The 19,809-nt window shown below is 43.4% G+C and overlaps 1 protein-coding gene across 2 annotated transcripts in view; it reads left to right on the top strand.

The window, feature by feature from the left end:
- zranb3 (zinc finger, RAN-binding domain containing 3) overlaps window positions 1-12,726 on the top strand; it is an 83,810-nt gene extending 71,084 nt beyond the window's left edge. For both annotated transcript variants that reach the window (XM_030073652.1, XM_030073643.1), the window contains exons 19-22: window positions 3,677-3,856; window positions 5,895-6,087; window positions 11,677-11,808; window positions 12,511-12,726. In XM_030073652.1, coding sequence (XP_029929512.1) covers window positions 3,677-3,856; window positions 5,895-6,087; window positions 11,677-11,808; window positions 12,511-12,609 — 604 coding nt within the window. In that variant the 3' untranslated portion in view covers window positions 12,610-12,726. The remainder of the gene's footprint in view (window positions 1-3,676; window positions 3,857-5,894; window positions 6,088-11,676; window positions 11,809-12,510) is intronic.
- The last annotated feature ends 7,083 nt before the right edge of the window (window positions 12,727-19,809 follow it).

A 19,809-nucleotide genomic window follows, 5' to 3' on the forward strand; every position in this document is an offset into this window, starting at 1 on the left:
CTAATGCTAACCTTGCACGCAAAATATCACAAAATTTAAGAAGTGCAATCATACGCTCCCGAAAGGAAGATTCCTCCTAATTATGTTGACCCTAAGACCTTTCCTCTAGCGCCACCATCAGGCAAAATTTTGGCTTGTACACAACATAATGTAATGGACTCATTGCCCAATTGTTTGCTGAACATACTCATGCTTCCCAGATAGCATTAGGCAATATATTGATATCATATCAATATTGTGATATAAGACCAAATATCGTCAGGGATTTTGGTTATTGCAGTATCATGATATGTCAGTGTCTTTTTTAGGCTGCATTACTGTAAGAAGATGCAATTGTCTTGCAGTTTAATTTAAAAAGTTTAATCGACTCTTGTAGCTGTTCTGTTATTTGCCAGTACCTGCTCGGTCATTAAATCCACATTAGTGAACACAATGTTGCCACAATATCGATGATCAATAGCAATATATTCAGCAAAAAATATCATGATATTTGATTTTGTCCATATCACCCAGCCATGTTTCCAGGGCATGAACCTTATCAATTTTGCTGTCACTCTCACCTTTCCTCCAGTGCCCTCTCAGCTCAAAATGTCAACTTTGATATCTCAGTTTCTATGTCATTGCCATGAAATGCACACGCTTATACTCCCCAGAGGATGAATCCTGTCAGCTTGGGTGACCTCATGGCCTTTCGTCTTGCGCCACCCTCAGACCAAAATGTACAAACCCCCTTCTCCCACTATTTGCATTCCCACAATATGCATCAAGCCAATAGAGAGCCAGTGGTTGAGGGTCCACTTTAATGTCTATTCAGTCCAGTCTAATCACACAGAGTTATGTGTTGATAGCTATGCACTTACATTGGGGATGTCTTAGTCTTAGATGTAAGTTGATGAACCTTGCAGACACCCTGAAGCTGGACAGATGGGTGGATGTGTTGATGGATGTAAAAATGTCTTATCATTATCGTGGTTTTACATGACAAGGTCAGAGCACTCGAAGATAAAGGCGGCTGGACTTTCACAGGAATTCTTTTTTGTCGGGAGTGAGTGCATTTTCATTCTCCCTCCCTCAGTTGTCTCCATGGAGATCTGTATGTGCCTTGTGGGAGAGGCTGAAAAACCCACTGAGTGTGTTAGCACTGTTAGTACAGACCATAATACAAGCCACTGGGTGAGATGCAGGGGCCTGCTCACCACATGCAGAGAATATCACTATGGAAACCTCCAGCGAACACACATACACAAACAACTGCCCCTGTGACATGTTGCATACATATGAAAATGTCTTCATAATAGACCATGAAGTATTTTAGCAAATCTATACATAATGCATTAAGTCTGTTAAATATTACAAATGTTAAAGCTTCACAAGGCAAGATTTCCTTGTTAAAACACACTTGTCTAATCAGTTTAAATTACAAGGAAGTGCAACATGAGAGAAGAGCATCTGATCCCTTTTAATTGAGATGCTGTAGATTTGTCCTGTTTGTCTGAGTAAAACGCTGTTATCTAGTACAGGCACTGGCAGGGAATCTTCATCACCCACAAGAAGTGACAAATTATGAAATACTGAGTGAAATACAAATCGTCTCCGAAACAGCAGTGAAGAGAGCTTCCTTCAGAGGAAGTTGGACTCACCAATTTTAGATCTTTTGCTTCGCTCCTCCCTTCAGTTTCCTTAAAGAAACACTTGACAGTCAGGTTGGTAAACATGAGCGTGCTGTGTCACGGCACATGATTTCTGGGTCATGAATTTCATTTTCCAAACTGTTACCTCTTGCTGCCATTTGGAGCTGCCAACATGCAAAGTCGACTAGTGCACATCATTTTAAATTTATTTGAAGTCGTATACATATTAGTAGCGCAAATATACTGAAAAATACATTTTAGTGTGATACTTAAAATTGATTTGAATAAGATTTTCTCCAGGCTGATATGTATAGCAATAGTCACCAACAAGCTCCATGTATCACAAAGAGGAATGTAAAATTTGAATAACATTTTTCTGATGTCGCATAATATGCTTCACCGTGCCAAGTTTGGGCACACTAGTAAAAAGTCTATTTCTGTCTCTCTTTCAAGCACATAGATGCTGTTGGCACAGCATTGGTCTCTTGGTACTTCCAATTTTTGGTATCCTCTCAACTTTGAAGCAGCGAACAGTTTTTTTTTTTAGATGGTTCTCCTTTATTTTAGGGTTTTTTTTTCCATTTCAATGATTAAATCTCTCTGTATCTCTATCTCTTTCTGGCTCTGTTCCTCTCTCTCTCTCTCTTTCTCTCTGTGTTGTGAACCATGGGGACAGAGAGGAGAATTTAGTCCATCTGTCCCCCCCAGCGTGGCTCTAGCACCCTGGTGGGACACCGTGGCAAATGCCCAAACTCACCGTCCTTTGCCAAAAGGACAGGCACGCACACACACATACATACATGCAATTTTGTGCAGAGGCCTACCCTGCATACACACCGAGCACATACACATTTCATACACGCACTGCAGCCATATGTCCCTCAGCCCTGTAACTGCAGTATTCGCAGCAGGCACAGATTTTCCTATTGGATGAATATATATTGAATTGTATTTGCTATTCTGCTGATGTTGAATGAACTCAGCTTTACATTGAATCTGGTCTCCTGGGCTTAGAGATTGCTGTAGATCAAGTGGGTCAGAGCAACTTGGCTGTGCAGTTTGGTGCACTAAGGGTGAATAAATGTGTCCGAGCCACAGAACTTGAATGGAGTTGAATGGTCTTTGCCGAAGTCCTTTGGCTGCTACAGAATAAAAAGGCAATTATATTTCTATTCTATTGAAACAAGTCGTAAGGCCTGTTAAGTGTGTCACATTTCGCTTGAGAACTGTGCAGATGTGTTGAGCTGAAAACAGAAATTACTAAAAGAATGGTGAACATTTCAAATTGTGTGTCCTGGAGTGTTGCATGAAACATCAGCAAGACTGTGCTTCTCCTATTAGCTTCTCCAAAATGACATCTGTATGCATGCCAAGGCTTAAGCATACGATATGATCTAGCTGACAGAAGTATCTGCTGGACACTGTGAGATGATTATACTGACAATCCTATCATCACACATTGGCTATGTTGGCCAATGGCCTTGACTCCCAAAAAGTCAGCAGAGTCATTTAAATATTAATGTCTGATCAATCTGTTGCCTGTGAAGTGGCCATTTTTGTGTTTCAGCGCATGCAGTCCTGTATCCCTGATGAACGCTTTTACATGTCAGGTGCTTTCCAAAATAATATGATGTTTTTTTCACCCTTTTCTTTTCAATTTACATGCCATTTGCAGTCCTCCCTGATTGATCGCCCTGGGGGTGATTTGTGGTTTTCACCGCCCTCCTCCACCGTGAGGTCGGAGCACAAGGTCAGACACAAAAACCTGGAGCTGGGGGTTGTTTCTTGCTCCAGGACACTTTAAGAGATCTGGAGTTATAGAGGATCAAACCCATGAGCTTCCAGTTATAGGGCGATCTTTCAAACCCCTCAGTCACCCCTGCTGCCTTAAGTGTTTGGATGCTTGTCTCCTGAGCGTCTTATAGTAACCGTAAACACAGGGCAGCATTAGAATGAACGCAGCCCCTGACTCCAGTGGTGTCATGGGTGAATGCCAAAGGTAAATATAATTGATTGGCTCTGTCTTTCTCTTGTCCTCTCTCTAGGCAGGACAAGGACTCCCCTAAAGCAGAGGAGGGGCGACCTTCCGAGGTCCCAGAGCAGCCGTCATCTGAGTTGGGCTACCTGCAGGCTGTGGACAGCCAGGGTGTCCCTCTGTGTCTCTCCTGCCAGAAGGCCTGCTCTACCACCGGTGGGCCCTGGGACACCCGGTTCTGCAGCCACAAGTATGTAGGACACAATAGTGGACACAAATAGCAGCTCCGGGTATATGGTGTGTGTCGTGCATCTATACAAACACAAACTGGGTTAAACAGAGCAGCTTCTGCAGCTGCAGGTATGCATCAGTTACAATGGACTGGATTCATGCACTGCTATAGAAAAGTCTGCTAAATGAACTGAGAATTTACAGGTCTTTGGAAAGTTTGTGAGTTGCACAAAAAGTTGTGAGGAGTATGGAAATAACTGTGTTCATTCCCAGTAGACTTGTGTCAAATAGCAGATGCATATAAATCTTAGTGTTTGTTTTACCCTGCTTGGAGCACCAGATGGGTGGGGTTTACTGCATCAGGACAATGCAGGCAGTCTTAGGTAGGTTGTCAGTCAGAGAAAAGTATATTAAATTAACTTTCAAATAGCAGTGGCTGCCTAAAGTTTCTGGAACTCACTGTCCTACGTGCCAAAGCCCACCCATCTGGCACCTAAGTAAATTCAATCATACTCAGGGCTTTAAGAAGCTGAATTGAGAGTTTCCATGGAGAACAATACCAATAACGCATGACAATACATAATGTTGACTTCACCTCATTGTTTTACTAGCTTTTCTTTGCTATATTTACTATCTACAGCTTTACATTGCTTTACTGTCTAACGGTGTGTCTGCCAAGCGGTGTATGATGTCAAAAGAATTCTGTTTTTTGAAGACGGAGAAGAAAAAAAGACATTGGCATTCTCAGATCAGTCAGTAACTTTTGTGATTTAATGGTCTTGTTAGACCTTCATAAGACCTTAATCTCTGTGTTGCAGGCCTTTTTTTTTTTTTTTTACAGTTTCTTCTGAGGACGTCAGGACCCTGTAGGGATGAAAAGTCACAATGTTCTCTCTCTCTGTGCTATTAAAACTACACACTTGAGTCACAAGGTTCCTCTGTCCAAAAATAAAGGATTTTTATTTATTAATTTTTATAGAGAGGAATGAAATGGTGACCCGCCAATCTCTGCAAGGATGACAGTTACATCACATGGTGGAAGAATACACTTCTTGCCTATTTATCTTAGTTTATTTATGGTGTCATACCATTTAAACGGCCCAACACACATTAGATTACATGACACTCAAATATAGCAATATACAACACAGACTCCCTGGCCATGTAACATAATAACACAAATTTAAAATACTATCAGACATTATATATTTTCTTAGTGACCACGCTTTATCAAAATATTCTGCAGTGGCTAATGTTTCCTTTTCAAACATCTTTCAGTTATTTCAAAGTCTCCCACTGAAAAGTAATCAAGATCTTCCCTATTAATCTTCTTACACAAACACTTCCTCAAATCACAATAAAGGACAAGGACATAATAAGCAGAGGACAAAACAAAACAAAATGCATTGAATTTCCTGAACTCATTTTTAATTGAGCCGTATATCCTGCGTTTTGGCTTACTCCTCATCTCACTGGCCTGTTTTTCTTTAAACTGCGGGAAAATGGCATCCTTGACTGAATTAGTATTGACTTTTTCTTTCAAGATGCACATTTCCTCACACCTTGATCTCTGAAATAAGATGTGAATATGCTGTGCTCGAGAGCCACTCATCTGTACGCCCCTCATGAGCAACTTCTTACATAATCTATTGTCCCTCATGTTCAGTTTATTCCATTTTACTAATTTAGACGGCTGCCATGCAATATATGTAGTAAAATCTAAGTTACTAAATTTTAAGACAGCGCAAACTCATTTCATAGCAAAGCATTGTGTGTAATAACCAGTGCTTCAATGCATGTAGGCACTTTGTAATAAGCTCCTGTATGTTTGGTTGCAGTCCATTTGCTAACATTAGCTAGCCAGGTAGCATAAGTTAACCTCATTCTCCAGAGGAAATGAAGGCAGCGGATCCACACATTCAAATGAACTTATGGTTGTGAAGGGCCCCATGTGACTGTGCAGAATCTGCTCTCATCAACCTCATAACCCGCTCCAGTCCAGATGTTTTTTTTTTTTTTTTTTTTTTTTTTTTTTTAATGTATTTCCCTGCTGTCAGGTGCCAGGACGAGTTCCAGCTGCGCTCCAGCCAGGGCTACATGCGCTCGCGGGTGCTGGAGGTGGAGAAGGGCGTTTGCCAGAACTGCGGCCTGGACGCCCACCGGCTCTTCCTGAGGGTGCGCGACGCCCCGCCCTCCCAGCGCAAGGAGATACTGGAGAACACGTGGCTCACCCAGCTGCCACTCAAACAGGTCAGACACCACAAAGGGTCACTCATTTATCCTTAGTGTGGAGTTTGCATGTTCTCCCCGTGTCTGTGTGGGTTTCCTCTGGAAGCTCCGGTTTCTTCCCATAGTCCAAAGATAGGGAATTGGGGATACTAAATTGCCTCTAGGTGTGAACGTGTGCGTGAATGTGCTTGTTTGTCCGTCTGCCCTGTGATGGACCGGCATCCTGTCCCGGGTGTTCCCCTGCCTTCTGCCCAATGAGCGCTGGGATAGGCTCCAGCACCCCCTGCAACCCTTGCGAGGAGAAGAGGCTTGGAAAATGAATGAATGAATGAGTCATTAGTAATGTGGATGTGATGACCAAGCAGGTGGAGGCAAACAATAGTACAGCATGAACAGTCTAGTAAGTTCAGAAAATGCATCCTTTAAACCCTGGAAAAGACTGATGCCATATCACAATATTATGATGTGATATGATATCTACATCATGTTATTGATATATTATCTACATAAATATACACATATATCATCCACCTGTATCACTGAAGCATTCAGGACAAGTTTCCTCTAAGATGCTCATGTATGCCTGATCTAATGTGTCGAATATGTCAGTATCTCTAATATTTTATCATTAAATAACATCTTGTCTGTCAACAGTTGTTCCGCGTGTCTCTGGAGATTTAGTTGAAACAAGTGGGTGCTGAAGTTTTGAGAGGCAAATGATATTAGATGCAGAGCCTTTGCCACAGGCTTAGGGTTTAAGTGAATTAACACCCCTAGCACCATCAGCACATCATAAGTACATAATTACTTCACTAGAATTAGAATTTAATAGAAAATGCCATAATGCACACAAAAACTCGAGGGGGTGCATGCTTTCCAGGTCAGCTGTTATATCACTCTCCGAACAGTCATTTTGTAAGTGTGTGTGTGTGTGTGTGTGTATTTGCGTGAGTGCAAAAATCAGGGCGCTCTGTACTCTCCATCCCCACCCACACATATATGCACACTCATACACATACACACACATACACACGCACACACACACACACAGAGGTAGATCTACACTCCAAGGGGCCAGCTCCCAGTAAATGGATTGCTGGGCCCATTGATTTTTCTTTTTCTTCTCCCGGTGCCAGGCCTCGACCAGTAAGCCTGTTTGATTTGGTTGGATGTTATCCTGCAAAGCCTCAGCCCCCAACCACCCTCCACCCCCCACCACGCACACACGTACCCTCCACACCACCCCAGCGCCGTCGGCAGCAGCGCCAGCGCTTCGCCGATCGATGCGCCGGGCTTTGGAGGAAACAAACTCAGCCTTGTGATAAGACGCAGCAGCCGTAAAGGAGCCCCAAGATTATGGGCTCAGTAACTGGTTCATACTGGGGGCTCTGGTGTGTGTTAGGTGTTTGGGGGGGGGGCTCTTTTGGTATGTGTCCATGTGTAATGGTGTTTTTTTTATTTTGTATGTGTGTGCATTGGCGGGGCTTGGGTGTCTGTTGACGTAGTTTGGTGTAGTCTTAGCTGGTGTGTAATGGCATATTTTGGTGTGTAACGCTTTCTGCTGTTTTGGAATTTGTATTGCAGTGTGTGTGTGTGTGTGTGTGTGTGTTTGCATGCTCTGGACTTCCAAGTTAACTTTTAATAAGCAGCAGACCTCCATCTGAAGTGATTTTGATATAAAGAATTGTTTAGCTTTGTGTTCAGTGTTAAATGTTCAGGCTGTGTTCAGACACCTTTCACAAGCATTTAAATCCAAGAAATCTGGCATTGATTCAGTTTTTATTATTATTTCTGTCTTTTTTTTTTAATTTGGTGTTTCTGTTTTGCTGATTCTCTGGTTGCTTTTTGCTAATTTTGTTGTGTTTTTTTTCCTTGTTTTTTGAGATATTTTTTGACTAACATGCTAATCACCATTTTCCCATGCTTTTGAACAAAGTCTACTGAGTTTGCTGACATTGAAATTGTTTCAATGTCATACTTGAACACAAATCATGGTGAGATTAAACCAGAGAATGTGAGTATGATCCCTTCTACATGTTCTCCTTTCTAACAATTTTAGCTGAATTAAACTAAAGTGAAATGACTCAATTCCTCTTTCTTAAGGACCCTCTGTGAGCCCCTCAAGGACCCTTTGGGTCCCCAAACCCGACTTTGAAGACTAGTAATTCAGGGACTTTGTCTAGGGGTCTTTTGGCATGTATGTGTATTGGGGTATTTTGGTGTATTCGTTTGTTTTGTTTCATTCTCTGTGTGGTGTGGTTATTGCAGCATTTTGTGTGTGTGTGTGTGTGTGTGTGTGTGTGTGTGTGTTTTGGTGTGTCTTGAGGTCGTGTGTGTGTGTGCACCGTGGAGACGTGAACCCTGCCCCTCTGAACGGGCCTGTTCTTTAAATCTGTTGGGATCCATTCCAGCTCGCCGCTTAATGACGGCAGAGTAACACTCCAAGAGGGAAAATGGATTTTTGGCCCTGAACTTTTCCCACGGGGTCTCTCTCTCTCTCTCTCTCTCTCTCTCTCTCTCTCTCTCTCTCTGTCTCTCTTTCTCTCACTCTCTCTCTCTCTCTCTCTCTCTCTCTCTCTCTCTCTCTGTCTCTCTTTCTCTCACTCTCTCTCTCTCTCTCTCTCCTCTCCTCTCTCCTCTCCTCTCTCCCTCTCTCTTTTTCTCTCTCTATCTTTGTGTCTCACTCACTCACACTTTCTTGCTTTGTCTCTCTGTATCTTGCTGTATCACCCACTTTAATTGTCTCAATCTTCTTCCTTTATTCCACTTGTTTGCTCTTTTCTTTTGTCAATTTCATCTTTTTCTTTCTTTCTTTCTTTCTTTCTTTCTTTCTTTCTTTCTTCACCAACAAGCTACTAGAACACACCTATTGGTACAATTTCCAGGTCACAGTGTTCCCTTTCAGTTTTCTGCTCCACTGGAGCTTGGTAATCTGGTTTTATATAGACACACAGGGGCCATGCAGGTACTGGCAGGGTAAAGCTAACTCAGTCGCGATGCTTGTCCCGATATTGACTTGCAGCCCCTTTTGCACAATCTACATCGTAATTATCTCAAAGCTTAAAAATCCCCAAATCTGATCTACTTCTTCATCCGCACCTCCTCCTTTGTGATTGGTGTAGATTTAATAAGGGAAAATAATAAAGAATATTGGCTGTCACGTGGATTTACCTTGAAAAGACGTCATGATTACAGTAAACTTGTGTCTCAAATATTTTGTATTATAATGATAGTAATTCTTAAAATTTTACAATTTGTAGACATTGGAGCCACATGTGAAACAGGCCAAGGCAATAAAGGTTCTACGAAGAGATAATAGCCTAACATTAAGCTTTTGATGGATATAGTTGCATGTGTCCATTTATATGAACCTTTAATCATCCATTTGCAGTTCGCATGTAGCCACACAGAAAAAATGTTTTTGCTCTCCTACAAGTCATTTATCTAGCAATGAAACTAGACCAGACGTGGTTTTTTGAGCTCTGTGACCAGCACCTGGCTCAATTTCTTTACATTACTGTCTTACTTGGTGTAACAGAATGCATCCTTACATTTCATCGGTCATCAACTGCACACCAGTTTATGACACACCTATCAAACCTCAGCATGACTGATTCCACTGTGACCCACAGACCTGCAGGCCATTGCCTTCTTCCCTTAGCTTTGGCTGATCAGCAGCTCTGCACCTTTTCAAAATGCCCCAACAGTCATTTAACCCCAAGTGGTTCAAGGAAATTGGATCTATCACCAAGGGCACAAAGGGTTTTACACGTTTTTGCAGGTGTGGTGTAGAGGTGGGCAGCAGGGGCAAAGGTGCTATCGAGTGTCATGCTAGCACCAACAAGCACAGACAAAACAGTGCGAGTGCAGGTTCCTCAGAGCTGGCATTGATTTTCCAGGTAGCTGTATCGACTTGTTTTAATTAGCACTGTGTCATCTGCAAACATGGGTTTATTTACAGTACATGGCAGTGAGTTAGTGTTACTCTGTAGTGTTTGTGAAGTTAGATTGAAATAATTCAGTCAGTTTGGGGCGTATTGAGGGATGCACAGGCACATGATGTAGTGCAGTGGGTCTCAACATATGGATCATGACCCTGCACAGGGGTCACCTGTTAAATCTCAGGGGTCATTAGACTATAGTTCAGACAGTTTTTTTGCTTTCCTATTTTTACAGCTTCTCTATAATTTAACCACTGATGTAATGGATCATGGTTTATATAAATATATATTCCGTATCCTATGTACCATCGATATATTGGGTAAGTGTGAGTAGGATGGTATGCCTTTGGATTCTGACAGCTTTGTCAGATTTGCTGCTGTGGTATCCCTGTTTTCTTGGCTTGTTATGGTGCTCAGCCTCTTTCTGTCTCTCTCTCTCTGTTCCTCTTGGTCTCTCTTTCTAAGGGTTGACATATTGCACTTTCTGCTGAAGAATCATTCGCTCACATTGCATTCCTGTGTTGTGTTGGGATTAACTGATTTTGTGACATAGCATTTGACATGGCAGGGGCGCTCTGTGATCATTTCAGTGTGGCATTTCTGTGTTGAGCAGCTGAAGTTGTATTCACGGTTAGGGAGTTTCCATATACAGTGCCCTTCTTTATGGGGCTGGGGAAATGGCCACTCTAGGTATAACTGCATGTCTCTCTACCCTTTTGACAAAAACGTAATTTCATAGTCAGCCCTGCTGTTAGCTCTCTTTAACAGTCAAAACAGAAATAAGCGTTCAGTAATAGGAATAACATCAATGTTTCTGGAAGTTTGCTGCTAATTCCAGCTTTGTAATTAGTTTAATGTAATATATTATGCAAAACCGAGCTTCTGCAGTCTGCAAAAACCAATGATAAAGGCATAACATGTTGATCCTGGGAACATTATCCTCTCTTATAGTTTGGAGAAGGGATTATCCAAGTTGTAAACAGGATATGGTGTGTAAATTCACATAGCCACCAGCAATCAAAATTCAAGATTTGGATGGGAATTTAAGACTATGTCTTCTGCGAGCATGTTTTTTTCCTGTTTGTTTTTCACTTCTTTGAGTGTATCTTTGTCAGGCATACTTCCAAGTATCTACTTATTAGGTTCACAACCACCCGAATGAATGCAATAGAAAAGGCTTGCATTTCCAGCATTTGAGAGCAGAGACCTTCTCTGTTTACATAGTTTTGTGTCTTTTCTTTCTTCCCATGTTCTGGGTTTCTTTTATTTATGTGCCTTGCTGTCATGCATACTTCACGGGGCTTAGGCTTATTTGATTTTATTGTGTTTTATTGTGAATAAGCGCACTGCAGAAGTGCTCCTGCTGTGCGAAAATTAGTTTAATTTGACTGATTTGCGTGCCTGCGTTGGCGTATGTGTGTGTGTGTGGGCGTGCGCGATGGCGCCATAAAATCACAATTTAGGTTGCTGGAGGATCGGAGGCAGACTGAGCTTCACTAAAGATGTCACATCAGTTAAAAAAATTAAGTTTAGCATAGATTGATGGTTTGGGAGGGCAGTGTAATTATAGCTTATGTAAATTTATGATATAATAAGAAAATATCCAGGGCTAGTGGTGTTGCTCCTAAAATGCTCAGTATTGTATTTGTGTGTTTGTGTTTGTGTCTAGCTGAATGAGATGATCCGGGTCCCAGCAGAAGGGGATTTTTGGCAGGTCGACCACATCCGGCCGGTCTACAGCGGAGGAGGACAGTGTTCGCTCGACAACCTGCAGACACTCTGCACCGTCTGCCACAGAGCTGTACGTCCACACCCCACAGCATCCATCACCGCACCAATAATGACCACAGCACCACCTTCAAAGTCACAGGCTTTAAAAGAAGTGTGTAACATTCAAGATCCACAGCGTGTGGACCTAACCCTAAACCCCGAAATAAAAAGAAACTCATTTTGGGGATCATATTTTGTGCTAATACTGTTACACATGCTCAGACACATAGATCAAAAGTTTCACCCTCTCTCACAAAGCTGTTTATTGCCAGTAATGAGATCATACAATGTGGCTATATGTCATACAGATATATAGCATTCATTCCAAAAGGCTATATATATATATCTGTCTTGAAAAAAGGTTACTTTCGTGATTTTCCTCAGTCAATATTTCATATGGTTCTGTCTTTACAAATCAGAACTGATTTGTGAGCAAAGGCCTCAATATAACCCGTAATGTGCTTTACTTTCAAGCCAGCAAACATTTTCTCAGAGTCCCTGTCAGTTTTTTTCCAGGGTTGCTGTCTCTTCACGGAACAAAACTCTTTATACGTTGACGTATATAAACTGATATAAAGAACCGCGCATTCCAATGGGGTGGGGGGGGCTTTGGATGTTTATGCCGTTGCCCAGACACTTTCATCTAGAGATGCTCAATATATTGATCCCACTTTTCTTTTCAGCGCAGACTGCAGATTTAACCTCTTACATCACGTTCCATTTTTCTTCACAGAGAACAGCGCAGCAAGCCAAAGAACGGAGCCAGATGAAGAGAAGTCAGCAAGCCTCCAAGGTTGCATCAGATATCACCAGATTCTTAATCAAGAAATGAAATGGGTTTCTCACTCAAGAACCACACAAAGGCATAAAAGATTTACTATTGTGGATGCGCCGCTGTTTTTGAAAGCTGTATAAAAAATTTTCCTTAATAAAGGTGTTGAATCATCCCTGTTATATATACGTCCTCTAGGACATCACAGAGGTGTTTGCTTGATATGTGCATGAGCTGGATCAGTGTGGGAGTTGATGCATCATGGTTCTTCAGTGACAAAACTCGCACTAAACGCGTTAACATAACCAATGCCATTTTCCCCAGAAAGAATAGGATAAAAGGATCTCTTCTGAATTAATGTCGCTTAAAGAGCCCTGCTCGTGCTGCGTCTTCCTTACAACCCTGCACAACAGCGATACCAGCGAAGTCCTGCTGGAAGTCACCCGATTGTGTCTGCCGTTGCAGGGCCTCTGCAGCAGCGGAGATTTGGCCAAAACGGCGGCGACTGCATCAAATGCAAATTCAGCCAACTCCCCTGCTCGTCCCCGAACCGTCACAAGTGCGGCAGTTTTGATTTATGACGGGCCCCCTTTTGCTCAAGGCTGAAATGGAGCATGTTGTTTAGAGAGACGCTGCTATTTTAAGATTGTGCAAACTTGGTGAAAAGTAGCAGATGAAAGATGCAGGGTGTGATTAAAGTTATTCGGCGGAAAAACACGACCGAGTGTCCTCGTTGGCGCCCTCAACAACTGATGCCTTGTACGTCGTCCCCCCCCCCTAACATTTGGAAGACAGATGAACATTCACAACTGAAGTAAGAACCTGTTTTCGTTTGCCGTTTCATTTTGTGGTCTGTGATAGATTTGCAGCGGGAGTCATTGATGCTTAAACCACGGCGCGGACTGTAAACACAGCAAGACTTTGGTTGTTCTGACAAGCTAGCAAATCGTTCCATCGCCTCCAGTCAGAAACATTATTGTCCATGTCCACGCATCTGCCTCCTCTTCAACTGTGCTTGATGATCTGAATAGAGCTAAAGTCAGTCTGGAGGGCTCTGTTTAGAGAGACAGAGAGCAGAGTTACTATGGAAACAAGGCTTCAGGTTCAGCAATGTCGAGAATATTGAATCACTTCTTGTGCGAGTTATACAATGAGCCAGACAGACATCAGAAACTCCAATCAATACCAGCAGGCTCCTGTGAAAATGAGGCCGTCACATTCCTCCGCAGCAAAACTTCACTTCCCCTCTCAGCGTCGAGATTTCAGTCTCCGGGTTGACGCTGCAGATGTCGCCGTGTCATGCTTTGTCTGTCCGTCAGTCGCGTCAAACTCCAACCTCAGCAAATTCAGACGTAGCTGGAAAGTTTGAGATGTATCTGGCAGCCACAACTTCTGTCAGTCTGTCACACTGCTGGGTTAAAGCCACAATTTGAAACTTTGTCTGAGCTCGGGTGTGTGTGTGTGTGGGTGTATTTCCCCCACGGCTGCTCCAGGTCTCCACTTAATAAGGCCGTTGTCCCTCTCCTGTCCAAACCGACAAGCTTTGTGAGTAATGAACATCTCCCAGGCAGCCTTCCAACAACAGCGGGTTTCAGTGTCAGTCCCTGTCAGCAGCCAATGACTCTGATCTGCTGGTTTATTACACCCAAAAGGTGTGTGTGTGTGTGTGTGTGTGTGTGTGTGTGTGTAATAGAGAGGGTGTGAGAGCAAGAAAGTGGCGTGAGTGTGGCACAGGGAATGAAATGTGTGTGAGAGAAAGTGTACTGCTTGTAGCAGCATGTGTGTATTGGATACACAAACAGAAAACTGTGTGTGCTTGACAGAAAGAAAGTGTGCATGGAAGAGAGAGGAAGTGGCGTGTGTGTGTGTGTGTGTGTGTAGGTGTGTGTATTGGGAAGACGGAGCCATAATGAGCCGGTGCCCAGATGAAGCCGTCTCATGTTCTTCCCAGAGGGTCTGCTGGGTAAAGAGCAGCGCTGCAGCCGCGTGACACTGTTTGCGTTGGACACCCTATCAGCCCAGAGGAAAAACATTACCAGCGCCGATGATGACAATAATAAAGATTGGCTCAAACAAGGAAGGGCGGCGGTGGAAGTTTGTGTGTTTGCTCTCTGTCTGTCCCCTTTCTTTAGTCGGCATGAGATCAGAATCCAAATCGCTCTCTCCGTCAAGTTCAATCAGTGTCTCTGCCTCGGTGCTGTTGGTCCACAGACATTTTGACAGCTTGCATAGCGACGCAGTGCGCGCTGGCACACATGATACACAAACAAAGGCCAAGACTTTGCTGATTTCCACACACACTGCTGAAATTAGCTGGACAAAAAACATAGCCAAAATAATCAGATTTATTCACACTAAGTCATGGTAACAAACTTAATATAATAATATGTGACACATATATATACACATATATTTTCCATTTGGGAATTCTTTGGAAGTTACAATATTAACTCGAGCTCATGAGAGCCTTTACATTGACTTACAAAAAAAGAAAAATGTCCTGGGAAAAATGCTTTGCTGCACAGAAATGATGCACTTTCCAACAGCAGCAGTGGTTTGTTATAACCAGAAGAAGAAGTGGGTAGTTAACACGAGCAGTGACGGCCACCACGGCTGAGCAAACAAAGAAAAGAGCGCCACCCACAGAAATTCAAACCCCACTAACAGTAAATCCCAGGAGGAAGACGTCACAGTCCCGCCCACACTGTTTGATTGACAGGTGATCTCTGGGAAGTGCGGTGCAGACTAGAGTGCAGATAGGGCTGCACATGTGCCCGAACCCAAGCCAAGCTTTAGAGTCTGGTAACCGAGCCCAACCTGATTTGGTTCGTCCTCCATCACTAGGTCACGTTTACCACCTGACATAGCCTACGTGTTGCCTTCAGTGTCAGCACGTAAACTCCAGCACTGCACAGGAGGTTGCCTGTTTATTTATTTTACACTAACGCTGACGTGACTGAACCTGACCCAAACCCGTACATCATTTCTAAATTTTTGCGCGAGCCCGGCCCAACCCCTCCAGTCCCGTTGGGTATCCACACTCCAGTGCAGACACACCACAGCAATAAGCATGATGCATAAAAGATAGAGACAAAAAAAAAAAAAAAATCAAATTCCTTAATGTTCTTTTACAAAGGGTCTGTCTTGTTTCTCGTTTCTTGTCATGCTCGTTCCAAGTTAGGAATGTTCCTGATTTGGAGCCAATAGACATTTTTCACAGCAGCCATTTTGACATGAAATAGCAGGGTAAACACAGGCTTCACTAATGACAGTAATTATTCTGTGCAAGAATTTAGACAACCTAGCAGGGTAATGTTACATAATGTGTCTCTGATTTCCATGGTAATAGCGCCTAGAATGAAAAATAAAAAGACATAACAGTAACATTATCTACCTCACAGCTACCTATCTAACACTAAATTTGGCTACCTCTGGGAGTGGCTATGCTCACTAAGTTATGGAACTGATGTTTCTGGCTTACCGTGCAGTCTTATGAATATCCTACGTAGCAAAGGAACCATTTCATATTTCCTTAAGATTTCACCTAAATAGGAAGCTTCCTTCCAAGTGACCCAGGAGGTGAAACACACGGTGGGCTGCACGATGCAAATGTCCACAGCAACACATCAGTTCAAACACACATTCATAATTAAACCATTATTTGCCCTCAGACAGCATGTTGTTATACTAGGTGCCATTCCATTGGTTATTCCATTTCATCCTCGCCTGCCCCTCATAATCTACTTTGGCCAGCTGAAGAGTGCGCCTCTACAAACCCGATCCTGTGTGACAGGTGTGATGGAGGATGGCCAATAAAAGCCTGCACAGCGCACCGCATGCAGCCGCCAGCTCTCCAATCCGTGGATGAGTCCCCGCTGTGTGGAGAGGTGGCTTGATTCCTGGCTGCCATTCTCTCCACTGCGATCCCTCTGTGTCTGTGACCCTCTCCGACCTTTGCCAAGGAAAAGGAAATAGACACAAGGGAGGCTGGACCCCCCGCTCGCCTTCAGAATTGGAAAAAAAAAAAATGGCGCTGCCTGCATTTCTCCTGTCAAAGAATCTCTGATAGTCTGCCAAATGCCAGTAACACTTCATCGAAAAGGACTCGACCTCCAGCCGCATCTCTTTGGCGCGGCGTTACAAGATCGGGAAATCTTGTCGCCTGTGATGCTCGAACCCGCCTCGCCTTATTGAATTCTGGAGTCGGCCTTTAGGAAGCGATTCTTGCTTTTAAACGCCCGCCGCTGATGAGAGGCTTTTGTCTTTATTGTCATATTATCTTTGGGGGGAAGGTGATGAGATGATTAATCATTTCCCGCAGCAGCAGCCTCGCAGTCAGGCAGAAGGCTGGCACCGCTCCGCAGAGCGCGACATCCAGGGTTGGGAGGGAAACGATATTATCGCCCAGGTAATTGGTGGAGAACCATCACTCATAAGCAAACTAATTAATCTCATTAAAATCCGCTCTCCGGTTGCACGGAGATGTACTTGAGGACCGCTGCAGCAGAGGGTGTTTTCGAAAAAATGGGGCTTATCCATCCTCATGTGTGTCACTGTGTATACAAATGATATTCCTAGAGTGTGAAAAAAGCGGGGCTGAACCGAGGGCACCGAAATCCATACAACAATTTCATGTAAGCCGTAGCGGGCTATTTGATAATGTCATTTGGCGTGGCAGGGGATGTGCAGTGGGAAGAGGATGCTTTCTCATTGCTCAGCTGGAGGTGGCTTTTGTCAAGTCCAAATTCTATTTATTCAAGATGGCTCCCTGGTTGTCTCCCAAGATGCATGGCATGCTGCGGATTAAGACCAAAACGCAATCAATTCACTCAGCGGGAGATCAGGGGAAATAACAGATAAGGTTCTTAGCATAATTCATACAGTCCCCAATCTGGCTAGGATTAATGTATGTCTTTGCTGTAGCTCTCTCTCATTTGGGCTTGTGTGGGTATAAATTGGCACTTCTTGTGGCCCATTACAATCAGGCTTTGTTTGGAAAGGCCCCTGTGAGAACTGGATCTGACCACAGCAGTTTATAAGGCAGCAGCACTTAATGCAATGTAGGACTACAGTGGTGGATTTTGTTATTAGTAAAGGGGGATAAAAAAAAAAATCCTTAAACTGCAGCACCTTGTATTCCATCTTATTAATCTGCTTTAAAATACCTGTTGTCGCATTTAATCATAAATACCTCGCGGACATAAATGTACAACCACATTCATCGCGCACACAAACACGAGAGTTCCACTTGACATCAGTGGAATAAGGCCGCGCTTAGCGTTTTACCCCGTGTCATATTTGTTGTGTTCAAATGATTGAGGTTAAAAATGGAAGTTGGTGGAGAAAAAAAAAAACACACACCTTCAAACAAGTTCCCTTTTCAAAGACATCTTTTCATCTTCCATTTCATTTTCAGGCCATTGATCAGGCGTCTCTCATAGATTGCTTCCAGACATCTATTCAGCCGCTTTGCACTCTTCGGGGTTTGTGTTGCGCCGGTTTAATAGCGAGGCCTCTCCTTTTGTGGGTAGATTAAACAGGATCGCGTAAATCGCCGAGCGCAATCGCTGCACGGGCGCCGGTTGTGGAAAACACTGGTGGAAAAGACAAATCAACAACTTTGAAAGTTTCACAGTGAATGCTGACACAAAACCGGGCAGATTTTCAGGTTTCGGGGCAAAACAGGATTTGTCTTGCCTCATCCAGTGAAATTAGGATTTTTTTTTTTTTTTCCGGCGGCTGAACCATAAAAAGGTCGTGTCAGTCTAGTGACAAGAGTGACAGGTCTGGGGCATCATTACTGGAACTTGGAGGGTCTGTGTAAGCACCTTTGGTCACCTCTGGAGACTGGAGCCCCATCGCCCTGCTGCCGGCCTAATGAGCACAGTCAGTCCTGCATCTAATGAGGAGAAGGCGATTGCGACTGTCTTCCATCAGCCCTCTGCTCCCTCGCTACAACATCCCATAATGCCTTGAACAACACGGGCAGCACGCAACTGAGCGGCGGCGGCGGCGGCCGGCGTGCGGCAGATCAATGTGTCGAGTCGGGGAGCGAGCCCGCCGCGGCGTCCTCATCACAGGGCCGAGGCCCCGCACGATTACGTGAGCCGCCGCCTTCTAGCCTGACTTGTTATGAGTTGGTGTCACTTTAGCTCGGGTTAGCCACACTTCCTGACCAGCGGAGAGCAGGGCCCGGAAACATTCCCGCACCTGCTAATGTGAATACACGTGTTTCAACCTGCAGATCATTAAGCCACCAACCCCCATTTGTAGTGATTTCTCCAAGTATACCCTGATGTGAATATTACGATGTGATATTTTCATTTGTGGTGAATTCAATTTGAAACCTGATCAAATTCACTGTTTCTTTCAAAAACATTGGGGAAAAAATGTGATTAGCAAATTGGCACCCAAAAAAAAAAAAAAGAAAGAAAAGAAAAGAAACTATTGCAACCACAAAAAATACAAGAAAACTATCTAATTATTAAACATTATAATATATTTCTTGTGCATTTTAGATGTCATGCTTGAATGCCGATGAGGGATTATAATAATCACTCATGCATTTTTCCTTTTTTTTTTTTTTTTTTTTTTTTTGCTGCAGTAATTTCTAGTCAGTCGAATTATAGTGAAACTGAATGTTCCCTCATTTTTCTAAGGACCATCTGGAGGACCCTGGACCCCACATTGAAAACCACCGACCTAAGCTGGTCCAATATACTATCCTAATCTAATTTCAATGTACAAAGGGCTGTGGATGTCTTTGCAGTGACCCAGCTCCATTTTTCCTTTGCACTCATTACTTTGGAGTTGAAATGACAGAGTGACTACCAAGTTGAAGAACAGACTGTAAGTGTTAATTTGAGGCTATTTTCAGTCGCATCAAATGAGCGTCTGCTGTGTGTGTGTGTGTGCCTGTGTGTGTGTGTGCGGTCACTACTTTCAGGCGGGCAAAACATACTTGGATTATAAGTACTTAGGCGGTCTTTTTTTAGTTTGTAGTCAAAAATTCAAACTGCGCACAGGCTTCTAGATGAGTCAGAGCCATAAACACCGCCACGCTCCTAATATCTTATTTTCGGGTTCTCTTCCCAGCCTTTTTTGCATTTCATTTTAGGATGTGTGTGTTACTTTATTGATGCCAGAAGGGAAATTTGCCCCCACTCACTCGCATCCCTCCAGCTAAGTCAAGATCAGCTACAAAATAGTGCACCTGGTGCTAGGAGGGTTTCGGTGTTTTGCTCAAGGACACTTCTGGTC

Source organism: Myripristis murdjan, chromosome 2 (assembly GCF_902150065.1).
Source record: "Myripristis murdjan chromosome 2, fMyrMur1.1, whole genome shotgun sequence".
NCBI classification, from domain to species: domain Eukaryota; kingdom Metazoa; phylum Chordata; class Actinopteri; order Holocentriformes; family Holocentridae; genus Myripristis; species Myripristis murdjan.